At 49.4% G+C, this 23086-nt stretch overlaps 1 protein-coding gene across 1 annotated transcript; it reads left to right on the forward strand.

The window, feature by feature from the left end:
* Positions 1-1461: 1461 nt before the first annotated feature.
* Positions 1462-21488, forward strand: LOC129714054 (uncharacterized; the record flags this gene model as incomplete). The annotated part of the gene is given in 7 exon segments (XM_055663512.1): positions 1462-1515; positions 1517-1653; positions 4991-5133; positions 9777-9913; positions 17918-17995; positions 18456-18488; positions 21175-21488. Coding segments are annotated over 7 exon segments (672 nt in total), but the record flags the coding sequence as incomplete, so codon positions are not given.
* Between the last annotated feature and the right edge of the window lie 1598 nt (positions 21489-23086).

Consider the following 23086-nt stretch of genomic DNA (forward strand, 5'->3'; position numbering starts at 1 on the left):
AACCCCTGACACCCACACTCATCAAGTATCTAAATCTGTCTTAAAAAATATCCATAGACTTGGCCTCCACAGCCTTCTGTGGCAAAGAATTCCACAGATTCACCAACCTCTGACTAAACATAGAAACATAGAAACATAGAAATTAGGTGCAGGAGCAGGCCATTCGGCCCTTCGAGCCTGCACCGCCATTCAATATGATCATGGCTGATCATCTAACTCAGTATCCCGAACCTGCCTTCTCTCCATACCCCCTGATCCCCTTAGCCCCAAGGGCCACATCTAACTCCCTCTTAAATATAGCCAATGAACTGTGGCCTCAACTACCCTCTGTGGCAGAGAGTTCCAGAGATTCACCACTCTCTGTGTGAAAAAAGTTCTTCTCATCTCGGTTTTAAAGGATTTCCCCCTTATCCTTAAGCTGTGACCCCTTGTCCTGGACTTCCCTAACATCGGGAACACTCTTCCTGCATCTAGCCTGTCCACCCCCTTAAGAATTTTGTAAGTTTCTATAAGATCCCCTCTCAATCTTCTAAATTCTAGAGAGTATAAACCAAGTCTATCCAGTCTTTCTTCATAAGACAGTCCTGACATCCCAGGAATCAGTCTGGGAACCGACTCTAAAGAAATTCCTCTTCATTTCCCTGAAGGAACGTCCTTTTATTCTGAGGCTGTGCCCTCTGGCCCTAGACTCTCCCACTAGTGGAAACATCCTCTCCACATCCACTCTATCCAAGCCTTTCACTATTCGGTAAATTCCGTCTCTCCAGAGATGCTGCCTGTCCCAGTGACTCCAGCATTTTGTGTTTATCTTTAGTGGACAGTGTGTCTGTGTGTTTAAGTGTCTGAAGAGACACACACAAAAAGCGGGACAGGCAGCATCTCTCAGGGGAAGGAATGGGTGACGTTTCGGGTCGAGACCCTTCTTCAGATTTGTGTATGTCTATAAACTCAACATCTGTGGTTCCTTCCACAAAGTGTCAGTCTCAGTGGCGAGGGGCGGGCGTCAGCACCAGGGGGCAGAGCCACAGAGAGTTAGTGGGGAGAGGAGAGGAGAGGAGAGGAGCATCGTTAGTGCGGAGAGGAGAGGAGAGGAGGAGGGGGAAAACATAGGAGCGGAGAGGAGGAGAGAAGAGAGAAGAGGAAAGAAGAGAGGAGCGAGAGGAGGAGAGAGAGAGGAGAGGGAGAGAGGGGGAGAGGAGGGAGGAGAGGGGAGGGGAAGAGGGAGAAGAGAGGGAAGAGGGAGAGGAGGGGGAAGAGAGGAGAAGGAAGGAGGGGAAGAGGAGAGAGGGAGGAGAGAGGGAGGAGAGGGGGAGGAGGAGAGGGGAGAGGAGGAGAAGGGGAGGAAGAGAGGCAGGAGAGGGAGGAAGAGGAGAGGAAGAGGAGAGGAGAGGGAGAGAGGAGAGGAGAGGAGAGAGGAGGAGGGGAGAGGAGGAGGGAGCTGCAGGGAGGAGGAGAGGAGAGGGGAAGAGGCGGAGGAGCGGGTGGCCAGGAAGCGGCCACAGTCCCCGTGAGCCAGGGCGGGGCTGCTCTGCAGCGGCGCCAGGCCCGGGTAACAGCGCGCTACGAGACGACGGGAGCTGCAGCATGCGGAGACTCGAGGTGGAGCGCTGGATGGAGGAGCGGCTGCGGGCGATCTGTACGGGGGGTACGCAGGTGAGGACCGGACCGGTGTGGACCGAGACTGATCCTACGATGAGACGCGGATTAGGACGTTGCCGGATTAGGAATTTTCCCCCCACACCCCACATCCCAAACCTGCGGATGGAGAGGGACCCCACTCCCCTTATTTCCCCCTTCTCCCCCCTTCTTCCCTCCTCCCCTCCAGCCCCTCCCCCCTTCTCCCTTTCCCCCCTCTCCCCCTCTCCCCCTTCCCCCCTCTCCTTCTCCCCCCCCCCTCTCCCTCCATCTCCCCCCTCCCCCCCCCCCCCCCCCCCTTTCCTCTCCCCTCCCCCCCAACCCCCTCTCCCCCCTCCCCCTCTCCCCCCTTCCCTCCCCCTTCCCCCTCCCTCCCCGTCCCCCTCTCCCCCCTCTCCCCTCTCCCCCCTCTCTTCCCCCTCCTCCCCTCCCTCCCCTCCCCCCCCTATTCCCCTCCTCCCTCCTCTCTTTTCCCTCTCCCCCTTTTCCCCTCTTCCCCGTCCCCTTCTTCCCCCCTCCTCTCCCCTCCTCCCCTCCCCCTCTCCCCTCTCCCCCTCTCCTCTTCCCCCCTCTTCCATTCCCTCTCTTCCCCTCAGCCCCTTCCCCCCTCTACTCCTCCCCCTTATCCCCCTCCCTCTCCCCTCCCCCCTCTCCCCCTCCCCCTCTCTCCTTCCCCCCCTCCTCCCCCTTCCCCCCTCTCTTCCTTTCTCCCCCAATCCCCCTCTCTCCCTCTCTTCCTCCCTTCCCCCCTCTCTCCATCCCTCTCCCCTCCCCTCTCCCCTCCCCTCTCTCCCTCCCTCCACCCTCTCTCCCCCCTCTACCCCCCCTTCCCCTCTCCCCTTCTCCCCCCTCTTCCCCATCCCCTCTCCCCCTCTCCCCTTCCCGCACTCCCCTTCCCCCCTCTTCCCATTCCCCCCCTCCCCCCTCTCCCCTTTCCCCCCCCTCTCCCCTTCCCTCTCCCAACCACCTGGTCCTAACCCCAGTGGGACCCCCCACCCTCTCTCCCTCTCCGTCCTGATCCCGGAGTGACCCAGGTTCCTGCAGCTGGTTCCATGTACCCAAGCAGAGTTGCATTAGAATTGAACCTTCAGTCAGAATGGGCACCTTTGACTGGGGGCGGTGGTGAAGTGTGGACAAGTGTTTCCTGGCATGGAGCGGTCTCTGGATGATTTGACGTGAGGTTCCCTCGGGCAACTTGGCACGAAAGCGATTTGAAGCCAGTTTTCGCCCTGCGTTATCTCGTGCATTTTCTCACTTAACCAATCCGAAGAAGGGTCTCGACCCGAAATGTCACCCATTACTCCTCTCCGGAGATGCTGCCTGTCCCGCTGAGTTACTCCAGCATTTTGTGTCTACCTTCAATTTAAACCAGCATCTGCAGTTCCTTCCTACACGGACTATCACTTAATGTTGGAATTATTCTCCCTGGGGCGGTGGCATGTTCTCCAGCAACAAATGACACTGTGTTAGGACCCTGGGATAGACACAAAGTGTAGGAGTAACTCAGTGGGTCAGGCAGCATCTCTGGAGAAAAATAAATGAATGACTTTTCGGGTCGGGACCCTTCTTCAGACCCTGGGGCAGATTACAATGAAAAACATCGATCTGGTTTGACTTGTGTGAGCATATGGTTGTTTGTGTTCATTACGTCCTGAGGCATGACTCCAATAACTCTTATAAGCTTCCACAGATGTGCCACACTGTCTGCTTACATCATAGCTTGGTTTGGGAACAGCTCTGTCCAAGAAATTACAGAGAGTTGTAGATGTAGCCCAGTCCATCGTACAGACCAAACTCCCCCACCATCGACTCCATCTACACTTCACGCTGCCTTAGGGAAAGCAACCAACAGCGCCAACATCGTCACAACATCGTGGGATGTCAGGACTGTCTTATGAAGAAAGACTGGATAGACTTGGTTTATACTCTCTAGAATTTAGGAGATTGAGAGGGGATCTTATAGAAACTTACAAAATTCTTAAGGGGTTGGACAGGCTAGATGCAGGAAGATTGCTCCCGATGTTGGGGAAGTCCAGGACAAGGGGTCACAGCTTAAGGATAAGGGGGAAATCCTTTAAAACCGAGATGAGAAGAACTTTTTTTTCACACAGAGAGTGGTGAATCTCTGGAACTCTCTGCCACAGAGGGTAGTTGAGGCCAGTTCATTGGCTATATTTAAGAGGGAGTTAGATGTGGCCCTTGTGGCTAAAGGGATCAGGGGGTATGGAGAGAAGGCAGGTACGGGATACTGAGTTGGATGATCAGCCATGATCATATTGAATGGCGGTGCAGGCTCGAAGGGCCGAATGGCCTACTCCTGCACCTAATTTCTATGTTTCTATGTCAAAGACTTGTCCCTGTCCCACCTCGGTCGTTCCAGCCTCTCCCCGCTCCCGTCCGGCAGAAGGTACAGAAGCTTGAAAGCTCGCACCACCAGACTCAGGAACAGCTTCTTCCCCTCTGTTATCAGGCTTCTGAACGGTACTTCCATAAGCTGGGGCACTGTCCGATTCACCTCTACCCCATTGTGGACATTGGACTTTGTCTGTGGAACTGATGCGCTACAATGCTGAGAACTATATTCTGCACTCTGTATCTTTCCCTTTGCTCCACCTGTTGGACTTGAGTTTGACTTGATTGTATTTATGTGTGGTATTATCCGATCTGATGGGATAGCAAGGGGTAGCATTGGGCACTCCTCCTGCACCTAGTTTTTATGTTTCTATCCCCTGTCCATACCATCCACAGATGCTGCTGAGATGAGAAAAACATTTTTCACACAGAGAGTGGTGAATCTGTGGAATTCTCTGCCACAGTAGGTAGTTGAGGCCACACAGTTCATTGGCTTTATTTAAGAGGGAGTTAGATGTGGCCCTTGTGGCTAAAGGGATCAGGGGGTATGGAGAGAAGGCAGGTACAGGATACTGAGTTGGATGATCAGCCATGATCACATTGAATGGCGGTGCAGGCTCGAAGGGCTGAATGGCCTACTCCTGCACCTATTGTCTATTGTCTATTGTCATGCAGAACAAAGCTGTTCACGGGACCTCGATAATAAACATAAACTTAGTCTCGGATAAGACCTTGTGAATGTTAACGAGTGTATCGGGGTTTGAAGGTCCTTCTACACAGGTGACAGTACGTGAGGATGCCCTAATACATCTGAGACATCTCCTTGTGATATATATAACATGGACTAGCTGACCAAGATGCCTCATCTACACTAGACCTACCTGCCCACGTTTGCCCCATATCCCTCTAAACCTTTCCTATCCATGTATCTCTCCAAATGACCTTCAAATGCTGTTTTGGGTCCAGCCACCATTACCTCGCTCCATGCACCCTCCACCTGCAGAGTGGTGAAGAGGAGATTGTTGGGGGCGTTAGAATCGGCCATAATGGACGCCATCGACTGGGGAAGTGAGAAGAAGTGTGGACAAGGTCCTGGCCTGGGTTGGAACAGACTCCTGACGGGTTGTGAGATTCAAGAGCAACTTGGTACAAAAGCAACGGCAGGAGTCCGACTGGCGAGGAAACAAGCAACTGCAGATGCTGGTTTACAAAAAAAAAGACCCAAAGTGCTGGAGCATCTCGGCCGGTCTGGAGAACATGGATAGGCGATGTCTTGGGTCGAAATCCTTCTTCCTCCCACCTCAAATAGTACAGAGAAAAGTGCAACTTGAAACACCACATATCAATGTTCTCCAGAGATGTTGCCCGACCTGCTGAGTTAGTCTAGCACTTTTTGTGGTTACTTTATCAGTCTGGCTGAGTTGGGCAGGTGTACCGGATTCAGTGGGCGAATGATTCTGACGGTCTGGGTTTTGGGAACTGGACGCTCCAGGAGAGAGGATAACTTGTTCTTTTTAACTTGTGTACAAATTGTACAGCATTTTGATTCTACTCACCTGCTGCTGAAGCCTCACCTGTGCCTAAATTACTCCCAAACTTGTCTGTTCCACCTTACGACACAAAGTGCTGGAGTAACTCAGCGGGGTCAGGCAGCATCTCTGGAGAGCATGGATAGGCAACGTTTTGAGTGGTGACCCCCCCTTCAGTTTAAGTAAGTACGTTTATTTGCCAAGTATTCACATACAAGGAATTTGCCTTGGTGCTCCATCCCCACAAGTGACAGTTACGAATGACTTAGAAAACACTAAACATTAATAATAATAAAACATTAATGATAAAACACCATTGATCAAGCATGTGAACCAACAAAATACCAGATCAATGGGAGGCTACAGATTTTTGGCTGTTGAGTAGAGCCACTACTCGTGGATAAAAACTGTTTTTATGTCTGGCTGTGGCAGCTTTGACAGTCCGGAGTCGCCTTCCAGAGGGAAGTGATTCAAAGAGTTTGTGGTCAGGGTGAGAGGGGTCAGAGATGATCTTGCCCGCTCGCTCGTTTAGTTTAGCTTTTAGAGATACAGCGCGGAAACAGGCCCTTTGGCCCACCGAGTCCACACCGACCAGCGATCCTATCCTACACACACTAAGGACAATTTATTATTTTTACCCAAGTCAATTAACATACAAACCTGCACGTCTTTGGGATGTGGGGGGAAACCGGAGCGCCCGGAGAAAACCCACGCAGACATAGTGAGAATGTACAAACTCCATACAGACAACACCCCTAGTCGGGATTGAACCCAGGTCTCTGGAGCTGTAAGGCAGCAACTCTACTCTGAGGGAGCTATCCCCAAACCATGCTGATGAGATGGCACATCTGTAGAGGTTGGTGGGAGTTGTTGGGGATATGCCGAACGTCTTAAGCCTTCTAAGTAAGTAGAGGTGTCATAGCTTCAATGCGACTGGTCCAGGATATTGGTGGTGATGTTGATATTTATTCCTAGGAACTTGAAACTTTGGGACCAGTTCTGCACTGATGGGTCTCTTGACGAATTTGTGTGCAATGGTTTGGCCAAACCAATGCCACTAGACGCAATAGAACAACAGAGACTATGGGCAGAGAATTCTGACCCAAAACGTCACCTATTCCTTTTCTCCAGAGATGCTGCCTGACCAGCTAGGTCACTCCAGCTTTTTGTGTCTATCTTTGGTTTAAACCCGCATCTGCTGTTCCTTCCAACACACAGAGTCTATGGGCACCTCCGCTTGGCTGAGTTGGATCAATGGGCTGAAGAAGGGTTTCGGCCCGAAACGTTGCCTATTTCCTTCGCTCCGTAGATGCTGCTGCACCCGCTGAGTTTCTCCAGCATTTTTGTGTTACCTTTGATTTTCCCGCATCTGCAGTTCCTTCTTAAACATTTAATCACCTCGGGGAGGTTTGTTTGGGTAAGAACTCTGGATGAACGTGATTCCACTGGACTTAGCGAGTTGCAAAATATCTAAAGATAGGCACAAAAAGCTCAGCGGCTCAGACAGCATCTCTGGAGGAAAGGAATTCTCCAAAATTGTAGGTCGGGTCTTTGGTTTAAAGCAGCATCTGCAGTTCCTTCCTACAGAAAAATATCCAAGGTACTTCTTGTCCTAATTAGGCAGTCAATTGAGATTGGGAATAATTTGGAGCTACTCAGGCTGACTGTGTGAGTCCCATTTGTTTGAATTTGGCCCATTTCCCTCAAAACCATTCCCAAACTGGACCAAAGAGGCTGTGAATGTTTGTAAACAAGTTTTAGTCTAGTGGGACATGCTTGTTTATTTAAAGCTGTAAGGGTTGAACTGCTCAGGAAGGAACTGCAGATGTTGGTAGACACAAAGGGGGAAAAGACTCCAAAAAGTAGTAAACACTGCCCAGTCCATCATCGGCTCTGACCTCCCTTCCATCGAGGGGATCTATCGCAGTCGCTGCCTCAAAAAGGCTGGCAGTATCATCAAAGACCCACACCATCCTGGCCACACTCTCATCTCCCTGCAGGTAGAAGGTACAGGAGCCTGAAGACTGCAACGTCCAGGTTCAGGAATAGCTACTTCCCCACAGCCATCAGGCTATTAAACCTGGCTCGGACAAAAGTCTGAACATTAATAGCCCATTATCTGTTATTTGCACTTTTATCAGTTTATTTATTCATGTGTGTATATATTTATATAATAGAAACATAGAAATTAGGTGCAGGAGTAGGCCATTCGGCCCTTCGAGCCTGCACCGCCATTCAATATGATCATGGCTGATCATCCAACTCAGTATCCCGTACCTGCCTTCTCTCCATACCCTCTGATCCCCTTGGCCACAAGGGCCACGTCTAACTCCCTCTTAAATATAGCCAATGAACTGTGGCCTCAACTACCCTCTGTGGCAGAGAGTTCCAGAGATTCATAATGGTATATGGACACACTGATCTGTTTTGTAGTAAATGCCTACTATGTTCTGTGTGCTGAAGCAAAGCAAGAATTTCATTGTCCTATCAGGGACACATGACAATAAACTCTCTTGAATCTTGAATCTTGACAAAGTGCTGGAGTAACTCAGCGAGACAGGCAGCATCTCTGCAGAGAAGGAATGGGTGATGTCTCCCCCCCCCTCCTCTGCGATTAATTCATTGTTCCACATCCCTTTCTGTGCCTTTCTTTGGTTGAAACCAGCACTTTCATTCCTTCCTGCACACATTGTGAATCTTGTTCTTTCAGTTCAATTCATCGTTGAACCACACCCGGAATCTCTGCTCAAATGCGTGGGAAAAATTCAGAGCGACCTCTGCCGCAGTTGACATGCCTATCTTATCACCATTAACCTTTGCAGTCAGTGATGTTTGCGAACTGGAAGCCAGCAGTCAAAGTGATGGGGGTGTCATTAAATAACACCGGCCCGTCCCAGTCATTTCTGCAGACAGGCACAGCCCCTGTGGGAGGCTTCACAGCTGTAAAACGAACTGCAGATGCTGCTTTACACAAAAAAAAAGACACCGAGTACTGGAGTAACTCAGCCTGTCAGGCAGCATCTCTGGAGAACATGGAGAGGTGATGTTTCGGGTTTGGGTCCCTACTTCAGATGACTGTTGGAGGGGAGAAACATAGAAACATAGAAAATAGGTGCAGGAGTAGGCCATTTGGCCCTTCGAGCCTGCACTGCCATTCAATATGATCATGGCTGATCATCCAACTCAATATCCTGTACCTGCCTTCTCTCCATACCCCCTGATCCCTTTAGCCACAAGGGCCACATCTAAGGGGAGGGGGGGGGGGGGGGGGGGGGGGGGGGGGGGGGGGGGAGTAGGGGAGATGTGGGGCAAGACAAAGACTGGCTTGTTCATCAATTCATTCAAGATTCAAGTGAGTTTATTGTCATGTGTCCCAGATAGGACAATGAAATTCTTGCTTTGCTTCAGCACAACAGAACATAGTAGACATAAAACATTGAAACATTTAAGATTGTTAAGGGTTTGGACACGCTAGAGGCAGGAAACATGTTCCCGATGTTGGGGGAGTCCAGAACCAGGGGCCACACAGTTTAAGAATAAGGGGTAAACCATTTAGAACGGAGACGAGGAAACACTTTTTCTCACAGAGAGTGGTGAGTCTGTGGAATTCTCTGCCTCAGAGGGCGGTGGAGGCTGGTTCTCTGGATGCTTTCAAGAGAGAGCCAGATAGGGCTCTTAAAAATAGCGGAGTCAGGGGATATGGGGAGAAGGCAGGAACGGGGTACTGATTGGGGATGATCAGCCATGATCACATTGAATGGTGGTGCTGGCCCAAAGGGCCGAATGGCCTACTCCTGCACCTATTGTCTATTGCCTAAATAAATACAGAATAGATTTATTTATTCCTACGTTCAAATGTTATAGGAACCCAATTAGGCCATTCGGCCCTTGAAGTCTATTCTGCCATTCAAAATCATGGCTGATCTATCTCTCCCTCTCAACCCCATTCTCCAGCCTTCTCCCCATAACCCCTGACACCCGCACTAATCAACCATCTATTAATCTCCGCCTTAACAATATCCATTGACTTGGATTGATTGGATAAATGAACTGCAGATGCTGTTAGATACTGAAGATAGACACAAAGTGCCAGAGTAACTCAGCGGGTCAGTCAGCATCTGTGGAGAAAAAGGACGGGTGACTTTTCGAGCCAGAACCCTTCTTCAGACTCGGTATAAACCAGCATCTGCAGTTCCTTCCTAGACAGGTAAGAGATTGGTCCAAGTGAGTGAGAATTTCTGATAGGCTGATGGTATATAGGGGCCGCACTGGAGATAAAAAGAAAAAAAGGAGTGAGACAAAAGGATTGGAGAGATGCCAATTGTGAAGCTGGAGGAAGGAATAAGAATCAGAATCAGAATATGTTTTGCAGCATGCGAGGAATTTTCACTGGCCAGGTCAGTCATACAACTAAAAGCAACAGATCACTCAAAAACACATTTTAACATGAACATCCACTACAGTGACTCCTACACATTCCTCACTGTGATGGAAGGCGAAATAAAGTCTATGTAGGGGGGGGTGGGGGGAGAAAATGGGTGTCAGTCCAGGTGGGGAACAGGGGAAGGGTGAGGGAAGATGGAGGGGGAGAGGAGAAGGGTTTTGTAGTCACCTAATATAGGAGAAATGTTACATTCTCCAATTACCCTTAAACCTGTTGGACATGTCCTTTGCTGTTCTGCATGGATCAGTGAGATGACGCCAGATTGTGAGATAAAAATACCTGTTTAAGCAACCTTCTTCAAGGAAATTTTGGTCAGATATACGGGCAGGCGGTGTTTAGTGTGGGACTAGCCCATTGTGCCAGCTTGGTCGGCATGGGCAAGATGGGCCGAAGGGCCTGTTTCCATGCTTATCGGAAAGCTCCATGATTCCAATCTATCTTGCTTCCCACTTTGTTAATAGGCTAGATATTGGTTCACTGATTTTTCTGATCGTTTTTTTAACAAACGCTTTAACAAAGGGGTGTCTGGGGAGAAGGCAGGAGAATTGGGTTAGGAGGGGGAGATAGATCAGCCATGATTGAATGGCGGAGTAGACTTGATGGGCCGAATGGCCTAATTCTGCTCCTATCACTTATGACCTTAAGACATGTGATCTTAAGCACCAAGGTTAGCTTTCCCTCTTTGACCTTGATGAATGAAAGGCTTGCATTTCTATAGCGCCTTTCACAAGGAGACTCCTTGGGGTCAGGTCAGTATGTCCTGACTTGTATTGGGCAATACTGTGGACATTGGACTTTGTCTCTGGAACTGATGTGCTACAATGCCGAGAACTATATTCTGCACTCTGTGTCTTCCCCTTTGCCCTATCTGTTGTGCTTGAGTTTGACTTGACCCAGGATCGATCCTGACTACGGGTGCTGTCTGTGCAGAGTTTGCACGCTCTTCTTGCGACCGCGCAGGATTTCTCCTGGTGCTCTGGTTTCCTCCCACTTTCCAAAGACGTACAGATTTGTGTGTTGTGTGCTCTCCCCCATCCCCATCTAAACCCTCCTGAGAACTGCCGCTACAGTGGGCAGATCAATGAATGGGTAAAGCATGCACATTGTCTGTAATTAAATCTCCATCACCCTGTGCTTCCCGGTGTTAGAGAGGGGGTTTTGTTGCCGTGGACATGAGCTAACATCAGGCAAATAGATTGGCAGATTTTCCAATATTCCCCTTGGGAGAGAGGCCTCTGACCCTTGGAGCACTTGGTGCATCGATCCTATCTTTCTTTGGGAACTGATGGAAATGAAAGCAGATGGAAGAAGGTTGGCTTCCGATCTGTTTCCGAAAAGATCGGATAGATGCACAGTGCAGGAAGGAACTGAAGATGCTGCATTAAACCAACGTTAGGCACAAAATGCTGGAGTAACTCAGCGGGACAGGCAGCATCTGTGTTGTAAATATATGCAGAGATGCATATCTTTCATTCGTTCCATACCATCCCCGTCCATATCTCCTGTTTCCCTCTCCCCTGACTCTAGTCTGAAGAAGGGTCTCCACTACAAACATCACCCATTCCTTCTCTCCAGAGATGCTGCCTGTCTCACTGAGTTACTCCGGCATTCTGTGCCTAGTCAATGGATGTTTTTATGGTGGAGATTCTTAATTGGTACGGGTGTCAGGGGTTATGGGGAGAAGGCAGGAGAATGGGGTTGAGAGGGGAAGATAGATCAGCCACGATTGAATGGCGGAGTAGCCCTGGTGGGCCGAATGGCCTTATTCTGCTCTTAGAACTTATATGAATTAGATAGAAGTCGATAGATGGGCCGAATGGCCTATTTCTGCTCCTTCTTCTTCTATCCGTGTTACAAATCTTGTTACAAATGTTGGCCTCGCTGCCATCTTCTGTCCTGATATGGACACAAGCTTCCGGCGACAATCAGTGGGAGCTGTCAGTTGTTGCAATAGATGCTAGAATTTCGCTAGAATTTAGAAGATTGAGGCGGAGATCTTACAAACTTACAAAATTCTTAAGGGGTTGGACAGGCTAGATGCAGGAAGATTGTTCCCGATGTTGGGGAAGTCCAGAACAAGGGGCCACACAGTTTAAGGATAAGGGGGAAATCTTTTAAGACCGAGATGAGAAAAACATTTTTCACACAGAGAGTGGTGAATGTGTGGAATTCTCTGCCACAGAAGGTAGTTGAGGCCACACAGTTCATTGGCTATATTTAAGAGGGAGTTAGATGTGGCCCTTGTGGCTAAAGGGATCAGGGGGTATGGAGAGAAGGCAGGGATGGGATACTGAGTTGGATGATCAGCCATGATCATATTGAATGGCGGTGCAGGCTGGAAGGGCCGAATGGCCTACTCCTGCACCTATTGTCTATATTTCTATGATGGTGGTAGCAGAATTAGCTCGGGATACTTCTAGTTTCCAGGCCCGCCACGTGGACGCTTCTGCTATTTCTGCTCCCAGAACTTAAGGACTTAATTAGCGACGGCCGGATATTCTATAACTCTTGACTCACTGACTCTGCTATTTCCGAAACTTGAAGGGACAGCGCGATACATTACGATAGAACTTTATTTAAGGTTAGACAAAAATGCTGGAGAAACTCAGCGGGTGCAGCAGCATCTGTGGAGCGAAGGAGATAGGCAACGTTTCGGGCCGAAACCCTTCTTCAGTGAGTGAAATTGACATCGCCGCTGGACCCTGGAGTCAGCACTAGTGCTGAGCGGCGGGCTGTGACCACTGTGGGAGATGTTGGCAAGTCAAGGACATTCACCACGTTTGCTTCCCTCAATGTCCCACGGGGGTTGCAGCGATGCAAGGTCCCGGCCCTGGGCTTTGTTTGTGATCCACACTCTTTAAGCCGCCGGGTGTCAAGGCCAGCGACGGGTCATCTCATGTTTCAACAGCGAGTCGTCAGAGAACAGAGAACAGAGAGCGCGTTGTGGTCGGAGCTAGCGTGGACTTCTAGAGAGGCGAGGGAGTAGAAACGAGGAACTTGCAGAGGCTGGATCATCGGGGAAAGGCACAAAGTACTGGAGTAACTCAGCGGGTGCAGCAGCATCTATGGAGCGAAGGAAATAGGCAACGTTTCGGGCTGAAACCTAGTACTGGAGTAACTCAGCGGGTGCAGCAGCATCTATGGAGCGAGGGAAATAGGCAACGTTTCGGGCTGAAACCTAGTACTGGAGTAACTCAGCGGGCCAGGCAGCATCCCTGGAGAACATGGATAGGTGAAGTTTCGGGATGAGACCCTTCAACAGTTTGATTGTAGGGATGGCGAAGGGTGGGGGGGAGACTGGAAGAGAGATGGGGCGGGACAAAGCATGGCAGGTCATAGATCAAGACAGGTGAGGGGGGTTTTAATAGGTAGATGTTCAGTTTAGTTTAGAGATACAGCATGGAAACAGGCCCTTCGGCCCACCGAGTCCGTGCCGACCAGCGATCCCCGTACGCTAGCACCAACCTGCACACACCGGGGACAATTTACAAAATGTTTCACCAAAGCCAATTAACCTACAAACCCGCACGTCTTTGGGATGTGGGAGGAAACCGGAGCACCCGGAGAAAACCCACGCAGGTCCCAGTGAGAATGTACAAACCCGTACAGACAGCACCCGTAGTCAGGATCGAACCAGGGTCTCTGGCGCTGTGAGGTGGTGTCTGTGTGTGTGGAGTTTGCACGTTCTCCCTGTGACCACGTGGGTTTCAGAACTGGTGTGTGAATGGGTGATCGATGGTCGGCATGGACTTGGTGGGCTGAAGGGCCTGTTCCCATGCTGTATCCTTCAATAAGTCAAGGTGCTTCAATTTCTATATTTTTGTAAATTAGATCACGACAGTAAAGCTACTGCCTCCCAGCGCCAGAGATCCGGGTTCGATCCTGACTACAGGTGCTCTTACACTCTGGCGTTTAGAAGGATGAGAGGTGATCTCATTGAAACATATAAAATTGTTAAGGGTTTGGACATGCTGGAGGCAGGAAACATGTTCCCGATGTTGGGGGAGTCCAGAACCAGGGGCCACACACACAGTTTAAGAATAAGGAGTAAGCCATTTAGAACGGAGACGAGGAAACACTTTTTCTCACAGAAAGTGGTGAGTCTGTGGAATTCTCTGCCTCAGAGGGCGGTGGAGGCAGGTTCTCTGGATGTTTTCAAGAGAGAGCTAGATAGGTCTCTTAAAAATAGCGGAGTCAGGGGATATGGGGAGAAGGCAGGAACGGGGTACTGATTGGGGATGATCAGCCATTGAATGGCGGTGCTGGATCGAAGGGCCGAATGGCCTACTCCTGCACCTATTGTCTATTGTCCATTGTCTAATGTCACCCTAATACAAAATCACCAAATTGCCCAATCGCTCAATTTTCAAATAACTACATCACCATCCTTGTTATGGATATATTCCACCCATCCAACGTTCCCGGGGAAATCCCCTAGGATGCCCTTGGACAGTGTGTATTCTCACTCTAAGACCACTCAGGCAGCCGGGCCCCTCTTAGTTCTCGGCAGCACCTCAACGGGTCCCCCCCATTCATTCTCGGTGTTCCTTAAACTACAGAATGTGAGTCCGCAGTTTACAGCAGGCTAGCCAGGCCTGCTTGCCGGGAGAGTACCAACGTGTTGCTTCCCCAGTTACTCCAGCACGCCGTGTCTTTTTTTCTCGTGTGTGTGTGTGTATGAGCCGTTAGCTGCAGTTTCTCTCCTTTGTGTCGTTGGGTCTGATGTGCAACGTACACACTCGGCTGCCAAATGCTCTCTCCGCTCCTGCTCATTCCAGCTCAGCTCCTCACCATACAAGGACTAACCCCGGCTTCCCACAGTGGCCTGCCTTAAAAGGTCTTCGCCTGTGACATTGCCATAGCTAACCACTGTACCTAAACACAGATGTGGAGATGGCAGTGTGTTCCCTGCTCACTCAATCTCACCATGTTGAGAGTCCACTGGCCACGTCTACACAAGGCCAGACCTCTACCCCTCTCACCCACTGTGATGCCTGATTGGAACAGACTCTCAGTCAATGTCTCGACTTGGGTGGGTGGGGGGGGGGGGGGGGTTTAATTTGGCGCAGACTGCAACAAGTGCTTCCTATTGCCCAATACTGACCTCCCCACCAGTTTCAGTTCAGTTCTGTTTTATTTGTCATTATGTAAGTTAACACAAGGTCAATGCTACAATGACATGTGTTTGACTAGACAGTAGACAGTAGGTGCAGGAGTAGGCCATTCGGCCCATCGAGCCAGCACCGCCATTCATGGCTGATCATCCCCAATCAGTATCCCGTTCCTGCCTTCTCCCCACATCCCTTGACTCCGCTATTTTTAAGAGCCCTATCTAGCTCTTAAGACAACTTGTCACCGAAACGTTGCCTATTTCTTCCTTCGCTCCATAGATGCTGCTGCACCCGCTGAGTTCCTCCACACAAACAGCAGCCGTAAAGAGCTGGGGTAACTCAGCAGGTAAGGCAGCATTTCTGGGGAACATGGATAGGTGGCGTTTTGGGTCTGGACCCTGCTTCAAACTCAAGTCTGAAACATTACCTATCCATGTTCTCCACAGATGAAGAAGGGTCTTGAACTGAAACGCCACCCATTCATTTTCTCCAGAGATGCTGCCTGTCCCGCTGAGTTACTCCAGCTTTTTGTGTCTGAATACGGTTTAAACCAGCATCTGCAGTTCCTTTCAAGAGAGAGCTAGATAGGGCTCTTAAAAATAGTGGAGTCAGGGGATATGGGGAGAAGGCAGGAATGGGGTACTGATTGGGGATACACAAAAATGCTGGAGAAACTCAGCGGGTGCAGCAGCATCTATGGAGCGAAGGAAATAGGCAACGTTTCGGGCCGAAACCCTTCTTCAGACTGATGCAGGGTGGGAAGAAAGGAAAAGGAGGAGCCCGAGGGCTGATGGAGAGCTGAGAAAAGGAGGAGACAGCAAGGGCTAGCGGAAATTGGAGAATTCAATGTTTGTAGAAACATAGAAATTAGGTGCAGGAGTAGGCCATTCGGCCCTTCGAGCCTGCACCGCCATTCAATATGATCATGGCTGATCATCCAACTCAGTATCCCGTACCTGCCTTCTCTCCATACCCCCTGATCCCCTTAGCCACAAGGGCCACATCTAACTCCCTCTTAAATATAGCCAATGAACTGGCCTCAACTACCCTCTGTGGCAGAGAGTTCCAGAGATTCACCACTCTCTGCGTGAAAAAAGTTCTTCTCATCTCGAAAAAGTTCTTCTCATCTCGTTATGCCGCTAGGGTGCAGACTGCCCGAGGTAGTTGAGGCTGGGACTTTCCCAACATTTAAGAAATAGTTAGACAGGTACATGGATAGGACAGGTTTGGAGGGATATGGACCAAATGCGGGCAGTGCCTTCTTAAATACTGATTAGGGATGATCAGCCATGATCACATTGAATGGCGGTGCTGGCTCGAAGGGCCGAATGGTCTCCTCCTGCACCTATTGTCTATTGTCTGTTGTCTTCCCACACTTCTCCAGAGATGCTGCCTGGCCCGCTGAGCTACTCGAGCAGTGAATGTTCTTTTGTGCAAACCAACAACTGCAGTTCCTTGTTTCTGTGTCAGTGCAAGTTTCCACTCAGTGGAACACAATGTTACTTTAGTATTTCTGTTCTTAATCCCCCTTTGTTTGTCGTTTCAACTAGTTCCAAGCAGCAGATGTGCTGTCATCTTGCATCGATTATTGTGTAACTGGAATAGTGTGCAAGATCTGGCAGCATGTTAGCATGACAAAGCCAGAAGTCCCATCTGGTGTCCATTAGCCACAGTTATACTGCGTTGCTGCCACAGGGTCTCTCTGGGGGGGCATATCTAGCAACCCTTATCATCAATCCATCTTCACCCACATGGCCAATGAATTTTCTTAGCACGCAAACGTACAAGGAACTGCAGGTGCTGGAGTCTTGAGCAAAGCACAAAGTGCTGGAGGAACTCAGCGGGTCAGGCAGCATCGGTGGAAGGAATGAACAGGCGATGTTTTGGAACGGGACACTTCTTCAGATTAGAAACCCATAGAAACATAGAAAATAGGTGCAGGAGGAGGCCATTCGGCCCTTCGAGCCAGCACCGCCATTCATTGAGATCACGGCTGATCGTCCCCAATCAATAACCCGTGCCTGCCTTCTCCCCATATCCCTTGACTCCACTAGCCCCTAGAGCTCTATCTAACTGTCTCTTAAATCCATCCAGTGACTTGGCCTCCACTGCCCTCAGTGGCAGGGAATTCAACAAATTCACAACTCTCTGGGTGAAAATTTTTTTTTCTCACCTCAGTGTTAAATGACCTCCCCTTTATTCTAAGAGTGTGTGGCCCCTGATTGGGACCATCAAACCATCAGAATTCTTGCATTCATATTGGGGGAGTGCAGTATCGCAGCAAGTAGAATAGAACATAGACAATAGGTGCAGGAGTAGGCCATTCGGCCCTTCGAGCCTGCACCGCCATTCAATATGATCATGGCTGATCATCCAACTCAGTATCCCATCCCTGCCTTCTCTCCAAACCCCCTGATCCCTTTAGCCACAAGGGCCACATCTAACTCCCTCTTAAATATAGCTACATAGCTATATAGCTACAGGCGTTCCCGCATTCTGGGAACTAGTTGCAGCCTCCGTATGGTCGTTGCCTCAAAGCCTATCTGTGTGGAGTTTGCACGTTCTGCCTCTGACCATGTGCCTGCTCCAGTTTCCTCTCTCATCCCATAAACGTTAAGGATAATTGGCCCGTGTAAAACTGCCCCTTGAGTGTGGGTGAGAGGGAGAATCCATGGGGAATGTGGAGAGCATAAAATATGTTAATTGGAGGGTTCGTGTAAATGGATGGTTGGCAGGGATTAGGTGGGCCGAAGGGCCAGTTTCAATGCTGTATCTCTCTATGACTCTGTGGTCCGATGGTCGGGGCTTTGAAAGAGGCTTTGCTGAATTTATTTTCCTCTGTGCAGGCAGATACGTTGCTGGATCTGAGCATCGACGACTTGTTGGAACTACAGAGTGACGAGGAACGAGGGAACAAATTGCAGGTGTGTCAGAGGGAGCGACTGGTGTGGAGGAAGGAACTGCAGATGCTGGTTTACATTGAGGATAGTCACAAAGTGCTGGAGTAACTCAGCGGGACAGGCAGCATCTCGGGAGAGAAATAAATGGGTGACCTTTTGGGTCGAGACCCTTCTTCATACAGATGTCAGGGGAGAGGGGGGGATACATCGATAAGAAAGTGTAAGATGTGAAAACAGGACAAAGGGGATGGAGATCACGGAATCTAGGACTGATACTGGAGCTTAACATTGTGGAAGGAACTGCAAATGTTGGTTTAAAGAGAGGACAGACACAAATCTGAGGAAGGATCTCGACCCGAAACGTCACCCATTCCTTCCAGAGATGCTGCCTGTGTAGTTGAGTTACTCCAGCATTTTGTGTCTATCTTCCTGTTTACTGAGTAATGTTCATTGAATTTCTAAAATGCTACATTTTATTTTGCAGGTCATGTTTACGCCTTGCAGCCAAAATACACATGTGAGTATACACACATTGCAACGATGAGGCTTTTACTGTCACCCTGTTCTCACTGACCTTCACTGGTGCGTGAACAAGCGACTCTCGACTTCAGAGAGATGGCGCGGGAACATAAAAACATAGACAATAGGTGCAGGAGTAGAGGCCATTCGGCCCTTCGAGCCTGCACCATTCGCCATTCAATATGATCATGGCTGATCATCCAACTCAGTATCCCATCCCTGCCTTCTCTCCATACCCCCTGGTCCCTTTAGCCACAAGGGCCACATCTAACTCCCTCTTAAATATAGCCAATGAACCGTGGCCTCAACTACCCTCTGTGGCAGAGAATTCCAGAGACTCACCACTCTCTGAGGAAGGACATTCTTGCCATAGAGGGAGTGCAGAGACGGTTCACCAGACTGATTCCTGGGATGTCAGGACTGTCTTATGAAGAAAGACTGGATACACTTGGTTTATACTCTCTAGAATTTAGGAGATTGAGAGGGGATCTTATAGAAACTTACAAAATTCTTAAAGGGTTGGACAGGCTAGATGCAGGAAGATTGTTCCCGTTGTTGGGGAAGTCCAGGACAAGGGGTCACGGCTTAAGGATAAGGGGGAAATCCTTTAAAACCGAGATGAGAAGAACTTTTTTCACACAGAGAGTGGTGAATCCCTGGAACTCTCTGCCACAGAGGGTAGTTGAGGCCAGTTCATTGGCTATATTTAAGAGGGAGTTAGATGTGGCCCTTATGGCTAAAGGGATCAGGGGGTATGGAGAGAAGGCAGGTACAGGATACTGAGTTGGATGATCAGCCATGATCATATTGAATGGCGGTGCAGGCTCGAAGGGCCGAATGGCCTACTCCTGCACCTAATTTCTATGTTTCTATGTTTCTCTGTGTGAAAAATGTTTTTCTCATCTCGGTCCTAAAAGATTTCCCCCTTATCCTTAAACTGTGTGGCCCCTTGTTCTGGACTTCCCCAACATCGGGAACAATCTTCCTGCATCTAGCCTGTCCAACCCCTTAAGAATTTTGTAAGTTTCTATAAGATCCCCCCTGAATCTTCTAAATTCTAGCGAGTACAAGCCGAGTCTATCCAGTCTTTCTTCATATGAAAGTCCTGACATCCCAGGAATCAATCCCAGGGACTCGGCCCACCAAGTCCGCGCCAACCAGCGATCACCCCGTACAGTAACCCGCACACACTAGGGACAATCTTGCAACTTACCAAAGCCAATTAACCTACAAAACTGAAGTGTGGGAGGAAACCGGAGCTCCCGGAGAAAACCCACAGGGAGATCGTACAAACTCCGTACAGACAGGACACACAGTTAGGATCGAACCCGGGCCTCTAGCGCTGTGAGGCAGCAACTCTACCGCTGCGCCACCGTGCCACCCTCTTAAGTAGGCTCCTTAGTCTCCCATAACTCTTCCAGGGATACACTTGATCCCAGCTGTCCATTTTTGACAACCTTACCCGCCAGTCTTCCCACATTGGAATAATTCCTCCCAACAGTTCCGCCTCTCTGTTTAAGAAGGAACTGCAGATGCTGGAAAATCGAAGGTAGGCAAAAATGCTGGAGAAACTCAGTGGGTGCAGCAGCATCTATGGAGCGAAGGAAATAGGCAACGTTTCGGGCCGAAACCCTTCTTCAGACTCTCTTCCTGCCACTCCCGTCCACCGAACTTGCCTTTATCTCCTGCTCTGCCAACTTCCAGCCTCTCATCTGCCCCGTTCCAGAGTTGGACCTCCGTTCCACTGCCAAACTGGTGTCGACTTCAACAAGCTCGTCCCCGATTCCTTGTATGGCTCGGAGTTGTGTTCGGTTTGAGGCCACCTCGGGAATATCCCTGGCGCCTTAAAGGTGTTGTGGAAGTGAGAGTTGTTGTCCCAGTTGCCAACCAGAAGTGTCTCAGTCTCCTTATTTAGTTGTCTACAATGTCGATTCCCCTTGCTAAAGAAAAAAATCATTGGACGCAGTCCAGAACAGATTAATGAGGCTAAATCCAAGGAAGTCCGATCGCAGCTGGCTTAAAAAAAATAAATAGTTCTGTGTCCTTTGCAACATACAAGGGAGGAGGGGGAACTTTCACACGAGGACATCTCAAATTAAAATACAATTAAAACACAAAGTACATGAGCTAACTTCAGGATAAGAGAGAAAACCAAGGTCTATGACAAAGCACGATCCAAACTGCTTATACACACTTAAGAGAAGGACAATAACTAAGTCCACACTTTGCACCCGTGGTCAGGATCGAACCTGGGACCCTGGCACCACAAGACTGCCGCACCACTGCCCCACAAGTACAATTACTAAAGCCAATAATTTTTATTAGTCAACATTTCTTGGGAAAAAAATCTGCAGTTGCGGGAAATCTAAGTTTGGTGGAAACACTGAGTTGGTCACCCACATCCCACATCAAGGAATCACAGCCAGAGTTTCAGCCAAGGACCTTTTCTTCAAACAGATTCCTCTCTGAGCTGCTGAGTAGTTCCAGCCTTTTCTGATTTAATATGATCTTGATTAGTACGGGTGTTAGGGGCTGTGGGGAGATGGGCAGGAGAATGGGGTTAGGAGGGTGAGATAGATCAGCCAGGATTGAGTGGCGGAGTAGACTTGATGGGCCGAATGGCCTAATTCTGCTCCTATCACTTCTGAACTTGGGCTAAAGAAAAATTCCGTCTTTTCTTGCAGGAATTCATTCGAGAGCTGGTAACAAAGCTACAGGGACTTCACAAGGTGCAAGTGCAGAGAGTTGGATTGGAGGAACCCAAAAGGCACTAGCTGGGACGCTGATGAGAATCAGACGGAACCAGCCACCAAGCCCAGCTCACACCCTAACCTCGTGCCAAGTTCTTACAGAGTTGAAGTAAACTAATACTTAGAATTCTCGGAACATACACCACTCACCAAACCGAAAATAAGCTTTTCAAGGAAGTTATTTTGCTAAATATATTTTGTTTTGTTTAATGTTGCTTTGTTGTTTAGATTAAAGTTTACAAGCACTCTGTGATTGCTTTTCTTTCATCCTTGGGACCCCAACAACATGAGGTCAGACCTCTCTACTGGCACTCTGGGCTGCACTTGTTCTGTGCGGAGATATGACAGAAAGGTCGCATTCAGAATGGGAGGGGGAGTTGAAGTGCTGAGCCACAGAGAGATACTGAGCACCACCGGAAATTGGAGGAGCAGCACCTCATATTCCGCTTGGGCAGTCTGCACCCTAGCGGCATAAACATTGAATTCTCCAATTTCCGGTAGCCCTTGCTGTCTCCTCCCCTTCTCAGCTCTCCCTCAACCAAAGACCCTACAGCGAGCAAGATCGCCCACTCGACGAAAAAGACGTAGTAGGGTCATGGGCAGATTCATGGGTCATTTTCGGCCCCATTTCCGTAACCGGCTTCCGTCTCCGCACCAAAGATCCCGTAGCGGAGCAAAGATACTAGTGCGGAGACGGAAGCCGGTTACGGAAACATCCTCGTAAAAATCAAAGTTATTTGGTAAAAATCTTCTCCTCATTTTCAGAATTTTAATTTATTAACACAAACTGTTCCCCCGCAACGTTGATTACACTGCGAGTCGGGTCGGGTCGGGTTACTGAAATGGATGAAAAAAAGGCCCACGTTCCGCTCCGTTGCGTACTACACGTCAGCCCGTTGCATTTAGCAGGAGTGGTCTATCTTGCTCCGCTATAGGATCTTTGCCCTCAACCCTCTGGCTCCTCCACTTCCTTTCTTCTTTCCCCCCCCCCCCCCCCCCCCCTACATCAGTCTGAAGAAGGGTTTCGGCCCGAAACGTTGCCTATTTCCTTCGCTCCATAGATGCTGCTGCACCCGCTGAGTTTCTCCAGCACTTTGTTCTACCACTGTCAGCATCTCAGGCACATGGCTGATCTATCTCTCCCTTCTTACCCCATTCTCTAGCCTTCTCCCCATAACCTCTGACACATGTACTAATAATCAATGGGCAATAGACAACAGGTGCAGGAGTAGAGGCCATTCAGCCCTTTGAGCCAGCACCGCCATTCAATGTGATCATGGCTGATCATCACCAATCAGTATCCCCTTCTCCCTATATCCCCTGACTCCGCTATCTTTAAGGTCCCCCTCCTCATCCTTCTAAACTCCACTGAGTACAGGCCCAATGCTGACAATGTACTAATTCCTGGGATCATTTCTGGTAAACCTCCTCTGGATACTCTCTACATCCGACGATATGGGGCCCATTGTTTGGAGAATCTGACCTGTGATTAGGAGGTGAGCTGCGATCGCTATTGAAGGCGTCAACTCCATTGCACACGTCAGGTCATTCACACATCTCTTCTAACCACAGTTTCCTCCTCTGGTTTCTCCATTTCCGTAACAGGTTTTCCCCCAAGAAACTGCTAAATATGTTTGCACTAGTTCCGTAACCCGCCATTACTCACCTAGGCTAATGTTATTAAACCCCTCCCAAGACCGTAACCTCTAACTGCGAGCAAGGGCAGATGGCTTTAGACTTTAGAGATACAGCATAGAAACAGCCCACCAAGTCAACCAGCGATCACCCTGCACTATCCTACACACATCGTGCCGCCCCATAGAAGTTGACACGGTCTTACATATCC

Source organism: Leucoraja erinacea, chromosome 38, assembly GCF_028641065.1.
Source record: "Leucoraja erinacea ecotype New England chromosome 38, Leri_hhj_1, whole genome shotgun sequence".
NCBI classification, from domain to species: domain Eukaryota; kingdom Metazoa; phylum Chordata; class Chondrichthyes; order Rajiformes; family Rajidae; genus Leucoraja; species Leucoraja erinaceus.